Source organism: Mercenaria mercenaria, chromosome 3, assembly GCF_021730395.1.
Source record: "Mercenaria mercenaria strain notata chromosome 3, MADL_Memer_1, whole genome shotgun sequence".
Classification (NCBI taxonomy): Eukaryota; Metazoa; Mollusca; class Bivalvia; order Venerida; family Veneridae; genus Mercenaria; species Mercenaria mercenaria.
In genome coordinates this window covers 47,099,463-47,126,080 of record NC_069363.1, presented here as the reverse complement: position 1 = coordinate 47,126,080, position 26,618 = coordinate 47,099,463, and the positions used below count along the sequence as shown (strand labels likewise).

General features: G+C 33.6%; 1 protein-coding gene across 1 annotated transcript in view; it reads right to left on the bottom strand.

The window, feature by feature from the left end:
- Positions 1–26,618, bottom strand: part of LOC123524793 (helicase with zinc finger domain 2-like) — a 72,147-nt gene that overhangs the window by 5,922 nt on the left and 39,607 nt on the right. Inside the window, exons 10-16 of the mRNA XM_053539681.1 lie at positions 23,917–24,081; positions 17,260–17,397; positions 14,113–14,504; positions 6,714–6,941; positions 4,467–4,697; positions 3,529–3,682; positions 129–296 (exon numbers count right to left, since the gene is read on the bottom strand). Coding sequence (XP_053395656.1) covers positions 129–296; positions 3,529–3,682; positions 4,467–4,697; positions 6,714–6,941; positions 14,113–14,504; positions 17,260–17,397; positions 23,917–24,081 — 1,476 coding nt within the window. The remainder of the gene's footprint in view (positions 1–128; positions 297–3,528; positions 3,683–4,466; positions 4,698–6,713; positions 6,942–14,112; positions 14,505–17,259; positions 17,398–23,916; positions 24,082–26,618) is intronic.

The following is a 26,618-nucleotide window of genomic DNA, read 5'->3' as shown; positions in this document are numbered from 1 at the left end:
TTATGCATCTAACGATATAATGAGATTTCCCACTAATCAAAAACATCATTGTTTCATTTGAAAACAAATGTTTTGCCTGTCGGTAACTAAGGTAGCAACCTAGGAAAGTATATGGTGAAGGTACTAACCTATGATTATAAGTCCCTTTCGTGCTCTTGTTAAAGCAACGTTGATCTGATTTGTGTCTGTTATGAATCCTAGATTGTGTTTACGCCATCCAATGGTCGAGTTTGTCTCAATTTTATACTCAGGCAAAGAACGAACGGTACTGAAAATCACGTAGTCCCATTCTCCTCCTATTAAAATAACGAAATATACATGACGATAAAAGTATACTTGCTTTTGAAATTTATTAAAGCCATATAGAAAAAATAACGCTAAACAAAATTGTTTTCGTCTAGTGTTCACTTTTATTTTAAAGAGGTCGTAAAGTAAAAGTTATTCGCCTTGGTTCCGTTCAACAACAATTCATCAATCATTTTGTCTCTTTGTTTGAGCTTTTTGGCTGACGGTTTTACAAGTTTTTTTTTCTTTAAAGTCTTACTCAGCAGATAAAAATGAGACTTCTTTTAAATTTTTGGTTTTTACACCAGCATCGAACGGGTGTCCTTCCCACTTATGACATTGTTTTATGTCAAACAAAATATGCGAACTAATTCTGCCACCGTGACGGATTTAAAGCAGGGGGTCGGACGTAAAGTGTTGTTGTGGGAGTCTTTATGTGAGGAGTTGTTGTTGTTGTGGGAGTCAAAATGGCGGAAAATGACGTTTTTTTTGTCAAGAATGTTCTAAAAACTTTGTAAGGGTAACTTTGTTTGTAGTTTTCTTTTTATTTCAACAAGGCCAGTCTATAGAGCTATGTTTTGGCTTAAAGCGGCACCAATCGTTGGCTAAATAGACTTAAGAAAAAGTTGTTGAAGGCACCAGTTGGCTGACTGGGGTAATATTATGAAAGACCTTCACTTTCTTTTCTCCATTTTAACGTATCTAAACCCTACTCAGGCCTTTATGTTATTAACTATGATTAATGATTTGCTAATTAAGAATTCATCCAATTTTCATGCTCACAAATACATTTATTGCCGTTTTTTTCACTTTATGCATGTTATGTTGTTGTGGGGATGACTTTATGACAATTTTTTGTTGTGGGTAAATATTGATGGGAAGGTCCTGGGTTCAGGTCTGGCAAGAATGAGTCTGGGAATCATTGAAAAGTGTAAGCTGATTCAAAATTAAGCAGTGTTATGCACATATTGGTAAAAGTGAATATGTCTTTGATATTTTTCTGCTGGATGGGTAGAATTTTAAAAATTTAGCCCGGAAGGATAAAATATGTTACAAGTATTATTAAGAGGTCAATTCTCGGTGGAACTTATACATGTATTGGAAAACGTTTTGTTAAAAGGTTACACAAAAAAAACAGTTAGTTGAATAGTCCCTATACACAATTTACTAAACACACTTAATTTTACATCAGATACAGGTATATTTGTACAATCTTAAGAAGAAGGTTTCAATATATTATTAAGTTCTGACAACTGACCTTAAAATAATTATTTTTGACAATTTTTCCAGTTCTGGATTGATTTGCAATTAAGTCATCTTACAACAGCAGAAGAGATATAAACACATTCGTTTTAAAGGAATAAGTCTTTATTTTGAGCAGTATGGCAAAACACCAACATCTTTAAAAAATGAGTTTTAATGTAAATATTTATTAGAATCACGCTTTGCTGTTGACCAAATACCACAACTTCAAAATATTGATAAATATGAAATATTGTCCAAATTTCAATTTGTCTGCAGCCAATTTGGATTTAGGAGAGCCAATTCCACGTACTTGGTTTATTGGTGAGCTCTTTTGAAAGAGACCATTTGACAGCAAGATACTGTGACTCCCATATTAATATACATTTTAATTTTGAAGATTTTTTGTTGTTGTCATATTGCTCTAAATACAGACTTGGCCCTTTAAAGTTAAACTTTATTTGAGCATCATAAGAAAACGCCTAAAACTGACTGATTGGGACAGGTTTTGAAATATCATAGGTGAAAGCAGATCTAACTGAAAGTTGTCTTTTTCAATTGAATAGGCGTTTCTCGTATCTTTGATGGTGTTGACAATACTTTTATCCGTTTTCTGAATGGAGATGGTGAAACTACAGTTCTGTAAACTACTGCTGGTCTTGGAGGGTTTAGACCCGTGTATTCTTAACATGGTGATGGCTTGCATTTTTTTTAATCTTGGCATGATGTCTGCAATATAATATATCATAAAATGCATGCCCATTTGATTGTATGTACCTTTAATGGATGCAAAAGACAGGAATGTTTCTCCTAAATCAAAACTGGCTGCAGACAAATTGAAATTTGGACAGTTATTTCAGTGTATTTTTCATATTTATCAATATTTAGAAGTTGTGGTATTTGGTCAACTGCAAAGCGCGACTGTAATAAATATATACATTAAACATCATTTTTATGAGAGTTTGTCATTTTGCCATACTGCTCAAAATAAAGACTTGTTCCTTTAAAGCGAATGTGTTTATATCTTTTTTACCATTGTAAGATGTATTAATTGCAAATCAATCCAGAACGGGAAAAAATTGTCGAAAATAATTTTTTTAAGGTCAGTTGCCAGAACTTATATCGAACACTTCTTCTTAAAATTGTACAAATGTACCTATATCTGTAAGTAAAGTAAATTGTGTTTAGTAAATTCTTTAAAGGGACAATCAATTAATTGTATTTTTGTGTAACCTTTTAACAAAACGTTTTCCAATACATGTATAAATTCCATCCAAAATTGACCTCTTAATGATAATACTTGTAATATAGTTAATCCTTTCGGGCTTTTTTATAATTCTACCCGTCAAATAGAAAAGTATCATTAACCAATATGTGCATAACACTGCTTAATTTTGAATCAGCATACACTTTTCAATGTTACCCAGACTCGCCAGACCTGAACCCAGGACCTTCGCATCAATGTTTACCCACAACAAAAATTTGTCATAAAGTCATCCCCACAACAACATAACATGCATAAAGTTAATAAAAATCAGCGATAAATGTATTAACGAGCGTGAAAACTGGATGATTTCTGATTTAGCAAGTGATTAAATATAGTCAACTACATAAAGGCCTGGGTAGGGTTTAGATAATTTAAATAGAGGGAAAAAGTAAAGGTCTTTAAAATATTACCCCAATCAGCCAACTGGTGCCTTTAATAACTTTTTTGTTCTTAAATCTATTTTGACAACAATTGGTGCCAATTAAAGCCAAAACATAGCTCTATGGACTGGCCATAATGAAATTAAGAAAAAATTGCAAACAAAGTTACACTTACAAATTTTTTAGAAAATGCTTGACCAAAAAAAGTCGTTTTCCGCCATTTTGACTCCCACAACAAAAACTCCTCACATAAAGACTCCCACAACAACACTTTACGTTCGATCCCCTGTAAAGAATAAGGCGAACAGAAATACAAATGACATGAACATAATACTATTTTAAATGAATGTCTACCTTGGCTAGACACGACAGTGTTGACAAGGTAATTTGTGAATCCCTCTTTCTTTAAAGTTTCTTTCATTTCACTGCACTGTGCATTATATTGTGATATAATGTTGATCGCCCGAGGGGAGATATTTTCTTCGATCAGATATCTGTAAACTTTTACCTGTAAGTGAAACCATTAAGCATTTTACTGGATAATTATATTTTTTACAATTTATCAAATGAATATAAAATTTAAAAAATGATATTTTATATTCTCGGAACAAAACATTAAATGCAACCGAATAATGGCGGATATATTAGCCGAGCTCTTTGCAAGTAGACAATCTGGTTCTTTAAAGCAGCATGCCTCCAGATCGTTCGACAACCAAAAAATTTTTTTTTCTAGATATCTTGAAATAAATGCTATATTTCTTAAGACTTTAAAACTTAATTACTGAACTTTTTTGTTACGGAAACACATGAGAATTTGCTGTTTTTACTAGTTTTTACTATATTTTGAAGTCATTATTCGCTACTTCAGCTATATCGCTATTGGTTACGACGACGGGAAAATGTCTTTATTGCCGCGGCGGTTCGGGTCCGATTCCCGACGCGGTCATCTTTTTTTTTATTTGGAATTTTTAAAATATTTTAGAAACAAAAATTCATATTCTAATGTTTATAATAAGACCAAACTTCAATTTGAAAGAAAGATTATTTCTTAGCCAAATCTGGAGGCATGCTGCTTTACGTGCCCAGCGAATAGCACAGACACACGCGATGCCGTTTTTCCTAGGAAGAACCAGTACAGACCTCTTGGTTAGATGGGAGACACTCAAGAGCATCTCAGACATTTCTTGTGCCTGGACCGGGACTAACGTGTAATTACTACACCTGGCTTAAACCTCAAAGCTTATCAATTAAGCTAGTATGAAAGTTGACAAACTGAAATATCTATTACATACAACTTGATTAATCTCCTTTATATTGCTTCGGGACTGTTCATTTCCCTCGTCCGTATTTACTGTGAGAACCGCTTCATCTCCTTCAACATGTAGCAGTATATGAGGATACTCTTCTTGTCCCGTTTGGTCCGTTGGCCAAATATTTCTCCTTTCATATTGCCACCGTCCTCGCATTGTACGTAACTTGCCTTTGTAAAAGTGTTGTGATGGGAACTCGCAAAGGCTTGGATGCTGCATTTAACGAAAGAGAAACAAAACAGAATTGTAAAAACGACAAAACACTTAATGAAAAAAATTATTACACAAAAAAGATAACCAAAAATGCTGACTGAATGACTTCCAAAAAAAACTTTTCTGAAGGGAAATCTTTTGAATTTTATTACGAGCATTGACTCCAGCCAACGGACTTTGAAGGCTAAAACAAAATCTCGGCAGTTGACGTTTAAGAATTTAGAAACGACTTATCCATGTATGAAAATTATTTCATTTTTGCAAAGTTTAGATATTAATTCATTATTATTAATAAAATATTATCTTTCTTTTGAGATACTTAAATTTGAAAAAAAATAGCTTGTAAAATTAAAGTAATTCAAAGTTAATGGAGCCAATTTGCAAAATTAAATGTTACATGTACTGAATTTTAAAGTAGATAATAGACTCATGAACACTTTTTTTTTTCATCTATCTATAAAATTCAGAATTAATTTTTATTCTTGAGTATGTCAAAAGAAGACGTTTCTGTAAATATTTTATCAAAAGGCGATAAAGCTACAATATAACATCTTCAAGTAATTTCAGAATGACAGAATCACCAGAGCGGCTCTAAGGTTCCACGATTGGACAAGGATAGATTACACAGTATACTTTCAGACACTATCATAAAACTAATGGTAGGAAATATCCTTTCCAGATGGTTGGTAATATTGGAATGAGATTGAAGTACTTATATTTAATATCACGAAACTCAATAAAACTAGAAGTACAAAATACAATTATAGGGGTGAGGTGGGGCAATTGGTGGAGGGACGGGGAGGGGTGGTTTACGGGATTCTCAGAAACCAAAAGTTAAAATAAAATGATTGAGTGTGTCCAAATATTGGGTGGATGCGTGAGTGGAATGAAGGGGTTGCGAATAATGTTGGACGGAGCAAATGACCGAATACTAAAAGGTAATATCAAGGACACAAGAAACTAAAAGTGAAAGAGTAAAAGTCATTTGATTCTAGGTGGGTCGGATGTGAAGGTTTGCAGAATGGACATGCAGATGTATATGAACAGCATATCTATTTTTCGCCTTTGACTTCACAGCAGAGAACAACAAAATATATTAAGGAATCACAAAAAGAAGTAACCAAAAGAAGTATAAAATGTGACCTTTGATCTTTAGCGTCAGAGAAACTAACTCGCTGACAATCGCAAATAGAATTATGTTGAGTCGAAAACGTACAAAAAAGGGGTAAAATTTTATCAACATTACAGAAAGTGTTATGGATTCTATGGCATTAAATTGGCATCATGATGGGAAAAAAATAAAAGAAGATTCATTCAGTTGTAACGTGTAATTTTCCAGACACTAACACGCTGACAATCGCGAAAAGAATATTGTTGAAAAAAACGCGTTATTGAACCTACGTCTGGTAGTCAGTATTATTGCGGGGAATGCATGTGTGAAACTCCATTTAAATGTTATGAGTAATTACTGAGATACGAACTTACTGCTATTCGTCCAAAAAGGTATCCGCACACGATGCCGATGGCAACACCAGAAGTATAGCAATAACTATTGTAAAATGCGTCACAGCGAATACAGTGTGTTAGGTTTAAAACCATATAAATTAATCAGAGGTCTGAAACTGACATAATTTAATTTCTTTAAAGAGAAATGTTGCGACATCAAGGAATCGTCAAACGATTTCAGTTTTAGTCGACTCAATAATTGTATAAATGGACTAGGAATAAATATGTTATGCCACTAATGAATAGAAGGGTGGAAGACCATCGATACTGGCTTGGATTTTCATTCTGTGAAGAAATATAGGCGGGCGAACACACTTAAAGGATGACAGAAAAATGGATACTAATAAAGGTCGTCCTTGCCCTGGGAATGAAATGAGATATAGAGAGTTTAACAGTTACACACATAATATATAATACTTTAATATTGATAAAAAGACAAAATCGTTCAAACATGAACTGCAATTCTTTTTATTTAAAACAAATATAATATGTACATAAAAAGTGTCTCACCATGCGGTATTGTTCATCAAGCATTATGAACGGGGCTATGCTTTCTTTAGTTGTTGCGTATCTTTCAAACAATGACTTGTCAAGGCCCAGCTCAGCAGCTGCCTTACACTTTACAATTGGTCTTAGCTGCTTGTGATCACCTATCAATACAATTTGTTTGGCTTTCGTCGCGATGAGTGGAACCATGCACTGGGGCTCTGGACACATTCCAGCTTCATCAATAATTACCTGAATTGTTTAGTGACAAGAATAACAATCCCTTGAAATGACATATAATTGGTCTATTATAGACAGACGCTTTATTATACAGCTGCGTTAACTTATAAATGGCACGTGTAACATTTCGAGATAAATTGCAAACCGCTGCTATATTCTAATAGCAATAGCTTCACACGGAGAAAAAATGTCTTATTTCCAGAAAACTGATACATTGTAAAATAATTATATAATTTATCACCTTTTTGTAATAATACACAGAATTTTGATATGGGATTGAGGTCAGTCAAAACTGTTCAGTTTTGAATACCTGTTATCAATCGGATATTCAACATTACGGCTTTGTTAGGATGAGCTAAACTGTACATGTATGACAAACGATAAAATTTAATGTCTATATTTAATGATGTCCAAACAAATGAAATACCAATTGGAGGTGTGTTTAATGCATTGTCAATGATAATACAAGAATAGTAGATAGTATAATCTGTCTACCCTCATGATTTGATTTGAAATTTGAGTGTTAATAAACGTTCGGATATGTAAAAATTAAATTTATCTGTTAATCATTAGCTCATTGTACACCATTCCATATTGAGAGACGTTTGGCCGTCCTAGAATTTAAATTGATTTGAATTCGAAATTCACCTACTGACTGGAACATAACACAGCTCCTTAGATGGATTCCCCATGCCGCTTAATAGACCGATTTGAACGATATAACGTTTCATATCTCTAAATCAATCACTAAGTTTTATGTAAATACAAACTAAAATCACTCCATAGCAAAAACAATAAGGAATCTAGACATGTAATTCTTGTTATACTTTTAAAACTTGGCTCATCTAACTAAGCGCATGAAAATAGCAGTTCTTTTTTCTAGTATTTAAGCCCATCAAAAACAAATATTTTATTGACTTCAATACAATATTAATTTTGGTAATTCTTTTACAACGCGATGATAAACACCTTTGCATTGTATTAATGTTTCAGAACTAAAATCCATTTAAATCATTAACAACCTCTCGTTGTGATGTTATCACTTTATGAAAATGGTTGTGGTGTGCAACTTATTTCAAAATATTATGAGGGAATATTAATAGGTTAATGCGGCTGATATATAGTAAATGTATCTGCATTAAGATATATTCAAGTATTAAAATAGACTTGAAGTTAGTCTTTATAACAGTGCAAAAGACATATTCAATCGTCTAAATTGGATATTAACTTAAATGATATATTTTTTCTTTCTATAGCTTTACAGTTGATTTTTGTGTCAATTATGTAACAGCAGGCAATCAACACTACCAGTGTTCCTGGATTTTGTACCAGTACTTGTTCTCCGCAAGTAACTGCCAACTTCTGCACACGATTCAGTGGTAGAGAACGAAATGTCTCCTGACACAATGTTTATTATCAAATCGTCACGCCCTATGATCAAAGTCACGACCCAGAGATTCGGAGATCTGGGGCCGTATTCATAAAGCATCTTAAGTATAAGTATAAGAAATTGATTATTTACTTAAGTATTACTTAGGTTAGAAATTTATTTTACTTAAGTATATTTGTTATTCATAAAACAACTTAATAAGTAATTCTTGTTTTTTACTGTGGACGAAAACATTATAAAAACAACATTATTTCTGACAGATACAACAGGCACAATTATGTTTAAAGTGCTTTTATCTGAAAACAACACTTTAATCGTACTCACCACGCTATTTTATTTTCTGACTTAAGTCATTTCTTACGTATCTTAAGTTTTAGCTGTTTTATGACTAGAACTTAAGTTTTTACTTAGACTTAAGTTGAAATCACCACAAACTTAAGTAAAAACTTAAACTTAAGTCAAAACTTATACTTAATATGCTTTATGAATACGGCCCCAGCGCTAAGCAGGAGTGTTTGTTCTAGCTGGATATATTTTTATCACATATACTAAAAACGTTAACCCGAAATTTTACAAATGCCTTAGTAATGTTTGCCCATGTCTTTTTTGTCATCAACTGTAAAACGTTAAGTGTGTCCCGCTTTTTTGTCTGATTTGGAATCCACGAGTAGACTGTTTTAGTAATAATGACAGTTAAAACTACATAAAGATTATGTATTCGTGCCGAAAATGAATCACTGTCTGTATGGAGTTTATCTAACAAGTATAGTTTACCCTTGTTAAATTCCATGCTTCATTCAATTTGATCTAAAATAAAATAACATGTTAACGAAAGGATGTTTGTGCTTATATGTACTTCAAAGTAAGATAATGACTTCAAACTCTTCATTTAATCGTTTATAAAATATCATAATGACTGAGGTTTTCTATATCTTCTATACAAGCATAGCTTGACTTTACCAGATCTTACGCCCAAGTTACTCTGCTAATGGCATTGCTTCGTTCCATTTAAATCTAGTCATTCTTTTTCATATACAGCTGTCACATCAACTGTATGTATTAGATTCAATTGTTAAATGTTACGATTTAATAGACTCCGCATGGGCTAGCTGTAAGACAATTATAAGTTGAATACAGCAGTTAAAATTTCTCGCTTCGCTCGCACTCGATCGAAATTAACATCTTAAAACTGCTGTATTCAACTTATAACCTATACTTGCATACCTGTTATTCCGGCATAGCATTGATATCCCAAGATTTTAATTGCATGCATTGCACGCCCCTGAACAGACACAAAGTCGATCGTGAAACTTATTGTTTTGAATTTCTTAAATCTTTGAGTCGTTTTAAGAAACAAAAAAAAAAATACCAAGAGCAATTCTCGCCATATTATGCCTGGTCAGTTTCTTTTATTTGAAAATTATTGATATAGAAAATTGCTCATCTATAGAGGTAAATGAGTGAAAAATACATGTTTCTTTATGTATCAAACAATTTGCAATTCAAAGTGTGGACGAATGATTAGTAACAGGTACATATTACTATCGTGCGTAAATATGTACCTGGCACTCATGAATTTTCTGTATATTTCCGAACTAAATAGCGATATTACTAGATCTATGTTCATTACTAAATGGCCAACATATCGTATGACATGATGGCTGAGTGGATATAAGTTTAGCTGCCAATCTTTTGAGTATGTATTCAGTTGTAGATTTTTTTTTTTTTTTTTTTTTTCGTTTTTGTTTTGTTCTTGATTGGTGTTAGCGCCCCTATTTCAGCAGTATTTCAGTTATGTAACAGCGGGCAGTTTACCTAACCAGTGTTCTATACCAGAACTAAACTGTTTTCCGCAAGTAACTGTGCCAAATGAATCAGTGTTAAAGGACGAATGATTTCAGATGTACTGTATTTCAACCAATCGCAATGAAGAGCAATCATATGTAAATGTAAATTATTGTAGACATTTTCCACCATGAAATATCAACACCATCTTAGATCTACAAAAATTGCTTATCGCCTGTATATGTATTGTCAGGAATAAAAATAGAAATACCTAAAAAAAGGAAAATAAGTTCAGAAATAATGATGTAACAATAAAAAAAGAACAGATAAATTCGCAGACAAAGAAAATGGTTTGCAAGTGACTTGCAACTGACTTATAGAATCTAAGTAATAATTCACTATGCACAGGATTCAGAGATCGTACTAGTACGTCGCTGTGTCATCGGTTGCCTTTAATGGTTATTTTGTTTAATAAAATATTTTCCTTTAAAATTAATCGCATGAAATAACGTAACCGCTTCAATATATAGGTTGAGATAAGTCAGTGCTTCCAAGGTAAATAATTAGACGCAACAGAATAGACATAGACTCATTCATTTAAAATCGACGCATCCGAAAAGCACTAGAAAATTAAGAAATTGAGGAACATAATTCTAACCTTTCTTATATGTTAACCAGCAATATATTAACGTACTAGTAACTTGCTAGGTAATATCGGATTTCAGATATATGTATCCGAAGTCAGACCTGATTTAAAGAGCAACCTGCTTAAACAAACACGATCGGTCGGTCCCCAAAGGGTGTCGGATACGGCAGGATGCACCGTTATCCATTCTCAAGTTTTACATCAATGTATTATAATTCATCATACAAAAAGATTAACAGAACTCAGTGAGGATTAGTACGTTTATTTATTTAATATTGCTTTTCAATTCTTCGTAAATTTGTTTTGTTATTATATTTGACGTCGCTGGATTGAAAATAACGACATGTCTGTTTTTGGTAGTAACCATTTTGACGTTTGAAACAGAAGTTCTGGGAATTTCTATATTTCAGCAGAAAAAAAGTGATAAAAAGAATCTTACATTTATACTTCTGTTTGAATTTACTAAGTAAAGGAGAAAATCCGAAAACTGTCCATTCTTTCACATAATGGATAGTTTGAGGCTTTTCTCTCACTTAAAACATGGTCCTCACGAAAAAGTCAAGATTGTCGTTTTATTAAATAATTTCTCTAATATTGGCCTCTTTAAGGCAAAGACAATTCATTGATTTGTGTCTTTGAATTAAACGGAATTGAAATAAAATTGCATATAAAGATTTATTGCAATTAGAAGATTTTTAAACGTTTATGACATTCAGTGCTGCTTTTTAGAAAAAGTTTCAAATAGATCTAGTTTTGTTATATTTGAATGATTCGGAGAATCTTTACAAATTTAAAACTTAACTTGGCCTAAAGATATGTGCATCAGTTGTTGTCCATGCTTTGTTCGTGCTGAGTTTGCAGTTATATATATATAGATCAAGTAATTTAATACAATGATTGATCCAGGTGAAGACATTCTAAAATGTATGGGTTTTTTTAAATATTAGGCAGCATTTTTTATCAAACAATGAAACAGACGTGCCGAGAAAATGCTTTTTACCATGAAAATCGTTTCTTATTCACTTTACATGTACTGAGTATTAAGTTATGAAAATGAAATGTAATTTGGATTTATTTCTGCCGTTCAAATTCTGTTTTTGATAAGTTGGGAAGGAAAACCTTGCTGCTTGTTTTAAAAATTCTACAACAGCATGTATGCATTTTTCTTCTCTTCTTTAAGAACCAAGTAAAACTGTGTATAATTCTAAAGGTCTCCCTGGATAAAAGAAGGAAGTTCTTGGATTCCGGAGACGTCTTTTATTATAATATATCATAAACAAATGTACTTTTAAAAGGAAATCTCATGAAAATTGCAAAATTATGTTTTGCAAAATTTACTTGTAGTTTTCGCCTTTATGACTGGCATGAGAAACTCCTAATATCAAACATAAAGAAATTTGCAATTTTTAATTCATCTGGTAAAACAGAAAATGGATTTATTACATCAAACTTCAAACTACAAAGTCGAATAGATTCATTACTTTTGGCATATTCTTTGATTTTCATTTTGCTGATAATCTGGGGCCCGATATTGGTCAAAGTCATACGTTCCCCTTCAGAATTTTTATTGCAGCTACAATTTCTGCAAAACGTTGCAGTTCATATTTAGAATTTTTTTAATTTGATAGGTTGATGTACTCACAACTCTCAGCGCACAAGGTTGTTACTATGAATGTCCATTATTAACCTGTAACTGTCCATTCTTAAAGTACCCATTATTTTAAGAATGGACAGTTACAGGTTATTATTCTATATCTATTTTATCTATCCAATCGCGAACGTTCATTTGCAACACGTGACCGTACAATGTATTACGGTATTTGGATGCACGTGCGTACAAAAATCCTGTATTTTCTGTATTTGGACGCACGCGCGTACAAAAAATCCTGTATTTTCTGTATTTGGACGGTTCAACAGTCCCATGTTAAACATACGATAAAGCCCGAAACGCGTGAAAATGTTCCGAATGTAAATCGGATGAAGTAGGCGCTCTAGAGTTTGATTATGCGTCTTGAAATCTGGATTTAATTTGAGTTTTTTTGTTAACAACACACAAAAACGATTCAAGGGATAACAATGCTATCTGATTTAGATACTAAAACGTTCGTTAATAATCAAAAACTTAAAAATACAGTAAAAAGGATCATCAGATGTTGAAATATTTGACAAGTCGCTAAAAGAAGCCGTTCCGGACGAAACCTAGAAATTGGTATCAGCCCTGACTATCTGAATAGCTACCTCAGCAGTTTTTATTTAACGGTTAAGAAACAACAAAATGGAGAAGATTATGAATGGCAGCGGACGGGCGGTCAGCATCCAAAACATGTCTGCTCTCTAATTCAGTTTTCATCGGATCTTCACCGAACTTGCTGACAATGTTTGTGGGCATTTCATCTCGGCCAATTTCGATAACCAGCCAAATTGTACCAGGCACCCTCTGATTATAGTCCTTGAATTACTCGAAAAACGGGGAATTTAGCCTCGCCGCTCTTTTAAGTCGAACAGTTTTCATCCGATCTTCGCCAAACTTGCTGACAATGTTCGTGGGCATAATATCTCAGCTAAATATTATTACCACCTAAATCGCCAAATGGCTGTTGTAGGGAGGTTGCACCATATACTTCTTTTTTAATGCTGATACGCAGAAAAAACAACATTCAATGAAGTACGTATATTACGTATGAAGTGAAATAAATATAGAATAAGATTATTTAAGGCTTAACATTGTTCTGTATAATATATATTTGCACTCATACCAAGCTAGGAAAAACTAGAAAACCTAAAGGCAGGAATACAATATTCAGTGAAACATTTTTAATTTAAACTATTATTATAGTAAGATAAAATAGATATAGAATAAAAAGGTTATTTAACATTGTACTGTACAAATCGAGATATATTTGGACTCGTACCCAGCTGAGAAAACCATATTGAACTCGCCCAGCGGCTCGTCCAATATGGTTTTCTTAGCTGGGTACTATTCGTCCAAATATATCTCCGTATTGTACAGAACAATGTTAAAGAACCTAATAATAATGGACGGGTATAGTAAAATAATTGTGTGTATAAAGAGGTATCGGTACAATACCCTATATAATGGACAAAACTAACAAAGGATTACGCTACAACCGTGTTTTAATCTCAATGAATAAAAATAATAAAATGCTTACCACAGCCTAGAATTTTACTATTTTATCAAACTCGTTTAATTCAGTACGAAAGACAAAAATGTAAGATCCTCTAAGTAATAGCGTCTGTTCGAGAATACATTAAGATCATTTTATGTTTTTGACTTTACATAGGAATGAATGTTTCCAAAAGAAATCATTTTTACAACATCTGTGAGAAAAAAAAATAGTTACCTGGTGTACATTTGCAGCCTTTAGAAGTGTCGGGTTTGAACCGAAACCAGTAGTGCACAAGATAACATGATGTTTCTTGATTTCGTCCTTGGATGCTTTTGCCAAAAGTTTCATATAGGATTTTAGAGTCTTTGAATCTGGCTTTTCGCGGTTGCCGATCATCGTTTTGAATTTTCTGTCCATCTCATTGATTTTCTTGCATGTTTCGCTTCTGTTTTTGCGTATCAAATGATGCAAGGTAACGGATTGTAGATCATCATCTGCTGTGTGTATCTTGTTACCTCTTGATTGGTATGAAACTCCAGGTATCGGAAAGTCTTCTACTTCTGTTGCTCTTCCATAAATACGCACAAAGTCAGGCCGGTAATTTCCCAATCTATGAAGCATCCATCCTGTTTTAATGAAGAAAAAAGAAGTGTGGAAATCCCATCAAAACCAGGTTTTCAAACTTTGTATCAGATCAACGGGTTTATTAATAAGTTTCATGTTCTATTATACATATTTGACTGCATCCAAACATGCCATTCAGAAGTAAAGATATACCAAACGTAGATGTGTCAATGCCATGTAAGACTCATGACTTATGTCATAAGTTTGTCCTTGACCATATAGCAAAGTAAGGCCAAGACCAGGATTTGAATTGTTCATTCCACATTATAAAAGGTGCACTAGACCAACGCTTTATTCCACTTCACAACAGTGGAACTTTCACAGTATGCAGATCAATTAAGTTATTCAGCGAAATCAATTTTCCAATTTTAGTAACAGTGAGCTTGTCTCGAGTGACCCTTAAATATATTCCCAGACAAAAGCTACCTAAACACAAGATGCTGACAGCATGTAACCCAAACTAAAGATATTGAACGTAAACCATTTTTCTATTAGTAATAACAGTGACCAAAAATACAGTCCAAAGCCAGTTCTTCATATAAGCTTGCTATACATCAAGTTTGGTGAGAGTAAGTCAGTCCTAATTAACTTATAATCTCGAAACCATCCTTGTGATTAGCACAGGAAAAAATGTAATTTTAGTAACTGTGACCCAATGGCATTAAAATGACTTTTTATCACAAAAACAATTAGGTGCAGGCTGGAATCTGAACCGCGATCCATCTGTTCCAGAGCCCAACGCTCTAGACCACTGAGTCATAGATGAAATTTTAAACTCTGCAGATTAGTTAAGTTATCCTATTCCAAACAGAAGTTATTGAGAGAAAACAATTTGTTTTATTTTTAGTTAGAGCGACATTGTCCCTGACATGAGTGACCCCCAAATAATTCCAAACTTTGTTTTCGATAAAAGCTATCTACACATCAAGTTTGCTGACAATAGGTTATCCAAAGTGAACATACTAAGTGGAAACCTTTTTATATTTTCAAATATCACCTAAAGCTAATTCTTCACATAAGCTTACCGTACACCAAGATCGGCGACAGTTAGTATATCCCTAGGCCACTAAAATCATCAAATCAGAAACCACCCTTTTGATAACCACAGTGAGAAAAATATTTTTTAGTAACTGTGACCCAGACCTTTAACCCAATGACATTAAAATGACTTCTTTTTTAATCACACTAAAAAGGCGCTCAGTGGGTGTTGAACTGTGACCCATCCATTCCACATCACAAGAAGTAGCTTTGCCCAAACGTTCTAGACCACAGCGCCACGGTGGAAATTTCTGAGTATGAACATTAAATCAGTTATACTGATTTTAAACCTGACCCAGGTGATTCCATATGCAAACCCAGCCATGGTTTTTCTATAAGGTACTTATATGCCAAGTTTGATTTCAAGCGATCAATCAAAACTGAAGGTTTTGTTTGGAATTTGTTTTTTTTTCTTATTTTTAGTAATAGTGGTCTTGATCCTACAGACCCTAAATTCAATCCCAACATTGGTCTTATTGTATACTATATATAGGTCATGGTTCATGTCAATATCTCAGTCCAAACTAAAGTTATTGAAACGGAAACCAAGTATTGACGCCGCCCATCCTTCCAACGACATCGCCAATCTAACAACCAAGTCTTCAACCTTTTGATAAACCTGGTTAAAAAGTAATATAAACTGTCTTTTAGAACATTTGTAAAGTAAACACGCAATGCGAAAAAAAAACAAAATTGGATAATCTGGATAATTCAATTGTATTTTAATTAATAAATTGTACTTTGTATAATTTCTCTTTACATTTAATAAGAAATCGTACACGGAAATGCGTTTTGTACACGCATCTTATTAGATATTCTTGCACAAATACTAATTTTTTCACTGGACCCAACCATGTATTAACGGGAAAAAAATCGTGACCAAAAAGGCAATTCATGTTTATTTTCGAAATGCTTTGCCAGTTACGTGTATGAATTACTGCTCAGATCATGACAGATGGCCATCTGGTATCTGTGCCTTGTTTCTTCCATAATAACTTCTTTTTTGTAGCATGAAAGATTAAATGTAATCCATGGTACATGTATCTTTTGCAGTATCAGTTATCAACCCAAAACACACTGTTCTCTCCCCTACAAAGTCAACAAAGTGCGTACTAGCTTCTCCCTTTATTTACTCCCTTTTGAACTGTGCGATTGTTTGTTTTTATGAATAACTCGAGTGTAAAATTATTATTCTTGAAATCGTGTTCCTGTTTACCGAATTTTTAAGTAATACGCAAAATTATCGGAAATGTCATGTTTGTAATAACAAGAAATGAAAACAAATCGTTTAAAAACCTTTAATACAAGGTTGATTTGAGAGCCCCGGGTACTGAGATCCAAAACATGTTTAGAGTTTCCATTGACTCTTCCACGCGTTTATACTACATATTATTTCTTCCACGCGTTTATACTTCATATCTGTATTGCTAAGATAGATCAGTGAAACAGACTTTCGTTTTCAGGAAAACAGAATGGGAATTAAAAATTGTACCGGAATCGTCAAGTCATCACACTCATATGAAAACAATATATTTAGTCTTCGTGCCATGGTTTATTCAGGAATAGTGGCGATACACGTTTGTTTTGTGTATTAACGTCTGCAGAAGCCCTTGGGATATGTTTTCTGTCTCGGCCACAAACATTCCCGCTGGCTTCTGCAGATGTTAATACACAAAAACGTGTACTAACCTTACTTTTAATGTGGAAACAAAAACATACTTGCAACTAAATCAACCGATTTATTTGACGGCCCACAGAAAAGAACTTGATATCTCGGATTTCCTTCTTTGGACCAGATGTCATTGATCTTGTTAAAAAGATATATCAACTTAATTCCTGTGTATGTCTTGCCAGTGCCTGAAATACATTAAACTATGTTATACATTATATTTCGTAACAATAGCATGTTTAAAAAAAATATAAAAGAAAAAATATGGCTTCCCGCACGTATCCGTCAAATATTGTTTGGACGGTTTCTGATGAAAATAAAATTGTATAATATGCATTGTACCCTCGCTGCTAAATACAGGTGCGTTTCAATTATTTTGTACATACGTAAATCTTGAATATTAAGATTTTGTATAAAAATATAATAATAGAGATTATAAGTATGCGATTCCGAATATCATAAAGTTTTACTCTATCATTAGTATCGAAAATCATTATAACTAATATTTCACTAAATGATTAAATATCATGTGAGCAAATGAACGGTATCCTGTGAAAATACTTTATTTGATCCAATCACCATACTTTCTGTGACTATATGGAAAAACATTTTATTGTTTTCTTAAACATGCAATGTGCTATAATTAACATGCAATGTGCTATAATTTTGAAAATGTGGTTAATGAACGAACAATACAGACATTTATTATGCGTTATGAATATGTTTCCTACAACAACATTTTGACCTTAGGAAAACACATCATACTGGCCTTTTAGCTCGACTATTCGATGCTTCCCCATTTAGTTTCTTTTACTAGCTGGTATTTCAGTTACCAATCCTTGGAATGGACTGAAACCTCACAGATGAATTGAATTGCAGTTCACAGGTTTCATATATCTGCTTTTTAACAAAATAATGTCACATTTTCAACTAAGCAATTATTGGTGTTTTATTTATCTCAACAAGGCAGTCTGAAAGACAGCTAAATCCCCCTCCACTGTCATGGATAGTGAAAGGGTAAACCATTAACCTTGAGCTGTGACCTTGACCTTGAACTGACATGGCTGACCCATAATTTCTGCTCATTATCTTGATGCGGTAATTATTTGACCCAAGTTTCATGAAAATCCTTCAAGGGGTTTACGAGATACAGAGCTCAAACGTTTGACCTTGAGTTGTGACCTTGACGTTGAGTTGACATGGCTGACTCATGAGTTTTTGATGGGGTGATCATTTGATCCAAGTTTGATGAAAATCCTTTAAGGGGTTTCGGAGAGTGGACACAAAATGGAAGGCTCAAACCTTTGACCCTAAGTTGTGACCTTGGCCTTGAGCCGGCATGGCTGACTCATCAGTTCTGCACATTGTCTTGATGAGGTGATCTTTTGACACAAGTTTTATAAATTCCTTCAAGGGGTTTAGGAGATATAGAGCGGACACGAAATAGAAGGCTAAAACATTTGACTAGGGCTGTCATCGATAGAAACGATATCGATGTATCAACGATATTTTTTTGTCGATCGATTATCGATTCCCATTTTCAAAAATCGATATTTTACAGAGAGAAAACACTATCCAAATAAACACTCAGACCCTAAAAAACAACTTATGTTCACAAAGTTGTAAATTTGGATAAATGCTAAAAAGGAGTGAAGGCAAAATAAAAATGAAGGTGTTATTAAATTTTATTTATTTCATAAATACAAATACAACACAATCAAACAGAAATATGAAAAGTAGGCAATAAAACTAAAAATAGCATTTACAGGAAGGTATACAGTATGCATTTGAACAAATAGGTTGTTAATCTAACTTAATAATCGATATATCGATGTATCGTCGATATTTGTCTTCTGATATATCGGTATGGTCGATATAACTAAGACCCTATCAATGGCAGCCCTACATCTGACCTTGAGTCGTGACCTTGACCTTTAGCCGGCATGACTGACTCTGAGTTCTGCACATCGCCTTGATGAAGTGATTATTTGACCCAGGTTTCATATGAATCCTTCAAGGGGATTAGGAGATACAGAGCAGACACAAACTGGAAGTCTCAAATCTTTGACCCGGAGTTGTGACCTTGACCTTGAGCCAACATGGCTGTTTCATAAGTTCTGCACATTGCCTGATGAGATGACCATTTGACCAAAGTATGATTAAAATCCTTCAAGGGGTTTAGGAGATACAGAGCGGACATAAAATGGAAGGCTCAAACCTTTGACCTTAAGTTGTGACATTGACCTCGAACCGATATGGCTGACTCATAATTTCTGCAGTTTGTCTTGATGAGGTGAACTTTGATCCAAGTTTCATGATTGTCCTTCAGGGGTTTAGGAGATACAGAGCGGACACGAAATGGAAGGCTAAAACCTTTGACCTTGAGTTGTGACCTTGATCTTGAGCCGACATGCCTGACTCGTAGGTAATGCACATCATCTTGATGAGGTGATCATTTGGTCCAAGTTTCATTATTATCCTTCAAGGGGTTTAGGAGACGCAGAGCGGACACGAAATGGAAGGCTCAAACCTTTGACTTTGAGTTGTGACCTTGACCTTGAACCGACATGACTGACTCATGGGTTCTGCACATCGTCTTGATGAGGTTATCATTTGTCCAAAGTTCCATGAAAATCCTTCAAGGGGTTTAGGAGAAACAGAGCGTACACAAAATGTTACGTAAGGGCGGAAGGACGGAAGGACGGACGGAGACCATTCCTATAACCCCCACCACTCGTAGCGGAGGATTGAAAAACACGAATGGGAATTGATTGAAACTTTTCACACCTGACAACTGTGATGATCCGACATGAAATGCACAGTCTTTTTTATATATTTACAAAAATATACCCCTTTCCCGACTAAGCAGTATTTGGTTTTGGATATAAGTGGGTTTTTGTATGTAGGCTGGTATCTCAGTACTTACTAATGAGAATGGACTCAGTACTTAACTAATGAGAATGGACTGAAACATCACACATTTTTCCACTGTGATAAGCTGAGATACACTGCACAGGTTCAATAAATCCTTTTTACATATTTACAAAATTATGCCCCATTTTCGATTTTAGTGTTCATTAAATTAACTTTCTTTAGTGACAATGTTGTCGAATATTTGAGCATTGCTGTCATCCGACAGCTCTTGTTTCACTTATTATCTAAAATATTAAAAAGATAAAATGATGTACGACGAGATTATAAAAGTTTCACTTTGTAAAAGATATAATTTTTCAACCATGCAACCTTTCTTCTTAGGAATATGAGAGTCTAGTATCTATATTTTGGTCACAGGTTGCTAGATACTAAAATACAATTGACTTCAGAATCAAAACGTAAGAGTGTGCACATTTTGATACACACTTCTTCTTTTGAGTCAGATAACCTATGTTGATGAAGTCTAAGAAAACTGTAGGACCAAGTTAGTATAATATAATATTAACACAACTATAACTAATTGCATTATATAAATACAGGCTATTCAAGTTTTTTATGAATATCTGATTATATCACGAAAGCCACGAGTGAAATATGTTTTTTTTTTCATACCTTAAGAACCCGCCCGCTTAGCTCAGTAGGTAGAGCGTTGGTCTACGGATCGCGAGGTCGCGAGTTCGATCATCGGGCGGGGCGTATGTTCTCCGTGACTATTTGATAAACGACATTGTGTCTGAAATCATTAGTCCTCCACCTCTGATTCATGTGGGGAAGTTTGCAGTTACTTGCGGAGAACAGGTTTGTACTGGTACAGAAGCCAGGAAAACTGGTTAAGTTAACTGTCCGCCGTTATATGGCTGAAATACTGTTGAAAAACGGCGTTAAACCCAACTCAAACAAACAAATCATACCTTAAGATGAGAAAAAACATATTCATGACAAAAATTGAATTTTCCATTTATTATATACGAAAATGGCTGAAAACGTCCTTTGTTTACATTTAGAAATATTGACAACAACACCCTTTTTGCCTTTTTGTGTAGCCGAAATCTTTCTTGTTTTTTATAAATAAATGATAAACATTAACATTACAGCATCAACGAAGATATAACACTCAGATGATTCCGACTTGGTGTGTTTATTTTCTGAAAGTGGTGAAACGGTTTATTCAAAATGGGTATAATATTGTTTCAAATTCACCAAAATGTGAAATAAATAAAATTTACAAAAAGATTTTGTGTTTGAAAATTATACTATACAAGAATCTTTCATTGTTTTTGCTTAAATTTAGAATAAAGAATCACAAATTCCCTTTTGAAATAGGTCGCAGTCAAAATATTGAAATATTTCGTCAAACGTGTCACTTTTGTAAAAAGAAATCGTTTAGGTGATGAATTCCATTACTTGTGTGAATGTCAACATTTTTCAGATGAAAGAAAGAAAAATTGGACTCTAATTGTATTAAGTTAGATCAATTAATGAATAGTAAATGTAACAAAAGAACTTATTAAATTGGCTATATTTTGCAAGACACTTTTATCTAATGTCAGATAGTCATTCTTCTTTAAAACAATACAACCTTTTTATATGTGTGTGTGTGTGTGTGTGTGTGTGCGTGTGCGTGTGCGTGCATTTTAGTTACTTATTTATTATGGTGTTATTGGTATGATAACATGGTTGTAATAACCCATGATCTAAAATAAATCTTGAAATCTTAACGAATAACGAGTAGCGTCCCTTTGATGAGGTTTAAATGCTATGAACTCGTATACATAACAGATAAAATTGACGATATGCGGACAGCAATCATTTTCAATTTTATATCTTGGCATTTGCAAGGCAGAGAAATAGTTAATTTCATTATTCATATGCAATTATTGCTCCAAATGATCCCGAAAGCACTGCCTAACCGAAAGCACTATCAAAGGATAGTAAAATAGTTCCGGAAAAGCTGTGGAAATACAGAAAATATGTTTCACTGCAGTGTAAATGTAGAAATTATGCTTCACTGCAATATGTACATCATAAATGGTTTTTCTTTCTTCTTAAAATACTTAGACCACTTCACGGCTGAGATATTTTAGCATTATTGCAATACACAATTTGTACTAAAATTGTGTTTCCATTAGATAATTCCCCATTATCTATATGAAAATAAGGGATGTGTTTTGTATTATTTCAACACTGTAAGTTGCTTTAATAAGTGACAAATGACTGGAATAATAGAAATGTTTACGTGATTTGGATAGACAAAACGATAGTCATGTAACGAAATAATCTTTTATTGTTTCAATTTATGAGTTGTAAGCTTCATTATAGAAGAAGTGCCATTTTAGGAACGTCAAACTGGAAGGTAGAAAGAACAGCAAACTTTGAATTAGGTCTTGAGTCATCATACACCTGTCAAAATTTGTCATTAGCTTTCACGATCTAACAAAATTATTTTTATCTCTTCATTCTGCATATGCATTGTTTTCTGTAAGTATTGTGGTAGGGCATGGTAGTGTGTATTTTAATTTACATTCCACATCAATGTTTTTGCTCATAATTGCTTTGTTGAGCTCACTGAAGTCATATAAGAATTTCTATTGTTTTGTTGTTGTTTTTATTTTTCTTTCTTTTTTTTCAAATAAAGGTATGTCATTAAGATATAAGAATTGTTTTGTTCTGGATGGAAAAAGGAAACTATTTAGTTGAATTATAACATACTGAGTTTTGGAAAGAATTGAATATTCTTTGGGGTTTTTTTTTTTTTTGTCATTCTCTGGAAATTAAAAACGTGATATCACCTTAAACAGGTTTTTGCACAATTCCTAGATTTATTAGCAAAAACGCTACTTTTCAGTATCACTTAAATATGTGAACTATATTTTCATTATGCAAACTTCTAAAAGTATTTTTTACGAATAATACTGCAGTTTGGGTAACGCAATAAAACATGGGAGTTTATCATCAATTATAAAAGTACATTTTTTTTCAAATACTCATCATTATGATACCACTGACTGCCATATGCTGCCCCGGTAGCCTTGTGGAAGAGCGACCGCTTCGAGTGTTGAAGGCTGTGGGTTCGATCCCTGGCCGCACCATACCAAAGACGTAAAAAAGGTACTATTAGCATCCTCGCTTGGCGCTCAGCATTAAGAGGATAGTACTAGTCCGGTGTCAGTTTATTATGACCCGGCGATAATCCAGTAAGGCAGCACTATAAAGTTAGGCATTGTGCTCACTGCTACAAGAAGAATATGTCTGAAAATTGTTGAAAAAGACATTAAACCCAAACACACACTGCCCTATACAAGAACATTATACATGGCAATTCCTGGTAGCATGGCTATACAATATGAACATCTGTATCCGGTTAATTATATATTAACCTTTAGCCTCCTAACGGTAAGTGATTCTGCCTTTGCAACCAGTGCAGACCAAGATCAGCCTGCACATCCATGCAGGCTGATCATGGTCTGTACTGTTTGCTATTCAGTCAGTATATTTTCAGTAAAGACCCCTTCTAACAGTAAATGGTATTGCCCAAATTGAATGACAGACCAGTCCATTTTAGAAATTTAGCAGGCTAAAGCTTAAGAATTCACGAATCTAAGTCGAAACATAGTTGTCGAAATTTCTAAACAAAGGATGACTAATGCAAAATTACAAATATTTCTGTGTGCTTATGTAGCTGAGACTAAATAATTTTAGTAGTTTAAATAATTTTGTATTATATGGATCTTGCACTACATATCAATAACTAGAATTTTGATGATAAAGATTACCTGGTGGTCCTTGAATAAGGGTAAATTGGTTTCTTAGCGCCATGTCTATTGCTTCTTGTTGTTTTAAGTTATTCTTCGGAAGCGCTTTCGACTTCGGATCTTTACTATTATTCGAGAAATACAGATCACGTTCGATCATATTTGATAACTGCTTATGACCCCTACCTAGATACAATGTATAAATACAACAGATAGAAAACATATAACTGAAATCAAACAATGAAAGGTTCATCTTTTTCCGAATTTTCCAAGGCATATGTGGTAAAGTACAAAATTAACTACAGAATATTTATGTAGTGGTTGTAAGTTCCAACAGCCTTGCTGTTGGGTTAACCCTTTAGTGACGTGGTTAGAGTGTCCGCCTTCAGATCACGAGGTCCGGGGTTCGATCCTCCGTAGAGTATGTGGTATTTTACTGTAATTAAATTTCATTTATTTTGATGCAATTCTTTTAAATACCTCACTCAAAGGACTTGGTACGGTTTACTTTGAACATGGCCTTTCGTGCAAATTGCTAAAATTAAAATTGCAAAACGTATCATCCTTTTAAATGATAAAACTTAAATCATTACTTATGGAATCTTTAAAATTGACATATTCAACCCCACTGTCGAAATGAAAGTATCCCTTTATGCGTCATTCGTTATTCAACCTTATGAATAGATAGACAAAGTTTCCGTTCGGATCGTTTTTAATAAAATTATCTTATGCAGGCGAAAATGACACTGTTATATATATTCAGGGCTGAAACATTTTATTGATCACTTTATGAAAAACAATTTGATTAACGTGGGGAAAAACATCCTACCTTAATTCCCATAAGAATAATTTGGTAATTCAAAGCACGACAATGAACTAAAGAGATAAAATTTTAATTGTGTTGTTGATGGTATATTCCTGCATAAAAACTATTTTTTAACTTGATCCGTCCATGTATTCACGGGAGAAAAATCGTGTGCAAACAAGGCAATTCATATGCTGTTAATATACATGATTTTTATTTTTGAAATGCTTTAAATTCCCAGGGACGTGTATGTACTTCTGCGCAGATTGACGTCTCCTGTCTGTGCCTTGTTTCTTCCAATATAACCTCTTCTTATCGCATAAAAGATGCAATCTAGTCCATAATGTTCTGTTGTATCAGTTACCAAGCGTGTAACTTGCGCGATTGTTTGTTTTTTGGAATCATTTTAATCATCCTGGTAAGTATCAGTCGGACAGTTTTTATTTTATTTTGCAAAGACATTGGAATAAAAAAAGAGAAAGCTTGTGACTACGTTCGTACTCATCCGTACTTTTAAATGTGTTCGTATAATTGGAATGTAAAGTTATTACTTTTGAAATTTTGTTCCTGTTCACCAAATGTTAAATGATATGCAAAAATATGGTTTTCATGTTTTTAATAATGACAGATAAAAATAACGATTAAAAACCTTCAGTACATGCTTTTGGAAGTGTTACTGACTTCTGAACCCTGGATATGGATATTTAAAACATGTTTACCGTTTCCAAGAACAACAGAATGGTAAAAATGTACCGGAATCGTAAGTCATCACATATGAAAACGATTCATTAAGTCGTCGTGTAATGTTTTTTTATGCAAGAATAGCGACAATACAAGTTTGTTTTGCGTTTTAAAGTCTGTTATCCCTACAATCATGGCCCTGAATTATTGCTGCGCAAAATGTATAAAGTTGCTGTCTGATACTTGTGCGAATATGCATATGTGCAGGAAAGTAATTCTTATTTTAATAAGCGTCTTAGGTGTCATAAGAGTTTAATGATTTTCACACTTTTAGCAGTACACTATGTAATTTAAAAATATATTAATATATGTGTGGGAAGCAACTTGATTACATATGTTTTTTCAGACAAAGTTTAGCAGACGCTTATTAGAACGTATGGATCCTTTTGCATGTAAATGCTTAGAAACAAGTATATAATCTCAACATCTCTATTTAAAAATGCTCGAAATTCTCCCTAAAAAGTCCCTTTTAAGAACTAAAAAGAAATACTTGCGTTTCATTTAATTAACCGCGGAATATTTTTTGGTTTTAGAAGAATACCGCCAAAGAATGTCAGATGCGGAAGCAGTGTTTTGACTTAATTTCGAGGAAAGCTGCTAACAAAATCTCAGTTTGTTTTTTTTTTTTGAAGTTTTACTATCTAGCGATTGTACTTCAATCATGAAGCTGAAATATTTTTGTATTGTTTTGAATTACCATTAAACATGTATTCACAGACGTAGTCGTTTATTTTTGGGAGAAATTAGTGGCCTGTACTTATTTAAGTCTAGAAACTTCGGGTAAAAATAAAAACACAAAAAAGTAACTTTAATCAGTGTTATCACAACAGTTACAGTTTCATCCCTTACTGTCCGAATAATGTCAAGATGTCACATTTTCTTGTAGATAATTTTTGCATATCATTGAATGTTCAAGTTTTCTAAGACATTTTCTACGAGAATAGCAGACTTAATACCAAATCAGAAACCACGATCATGTCTGAAAAAAGCCCTTATATTGATAAGTGATTTTACAAAATCTCGTTACTGGTCTAGTCAGCTGCAAAAAAAATCTTGTAATAAATTCATTGTGTATGCGATGGAGAAAGTCACACAATCGTACATAGAAAGCAACTCACAGGATAACATTTACAAAATTAACTTATTCTTCATAACGGACCTGACACTACAAAACCTG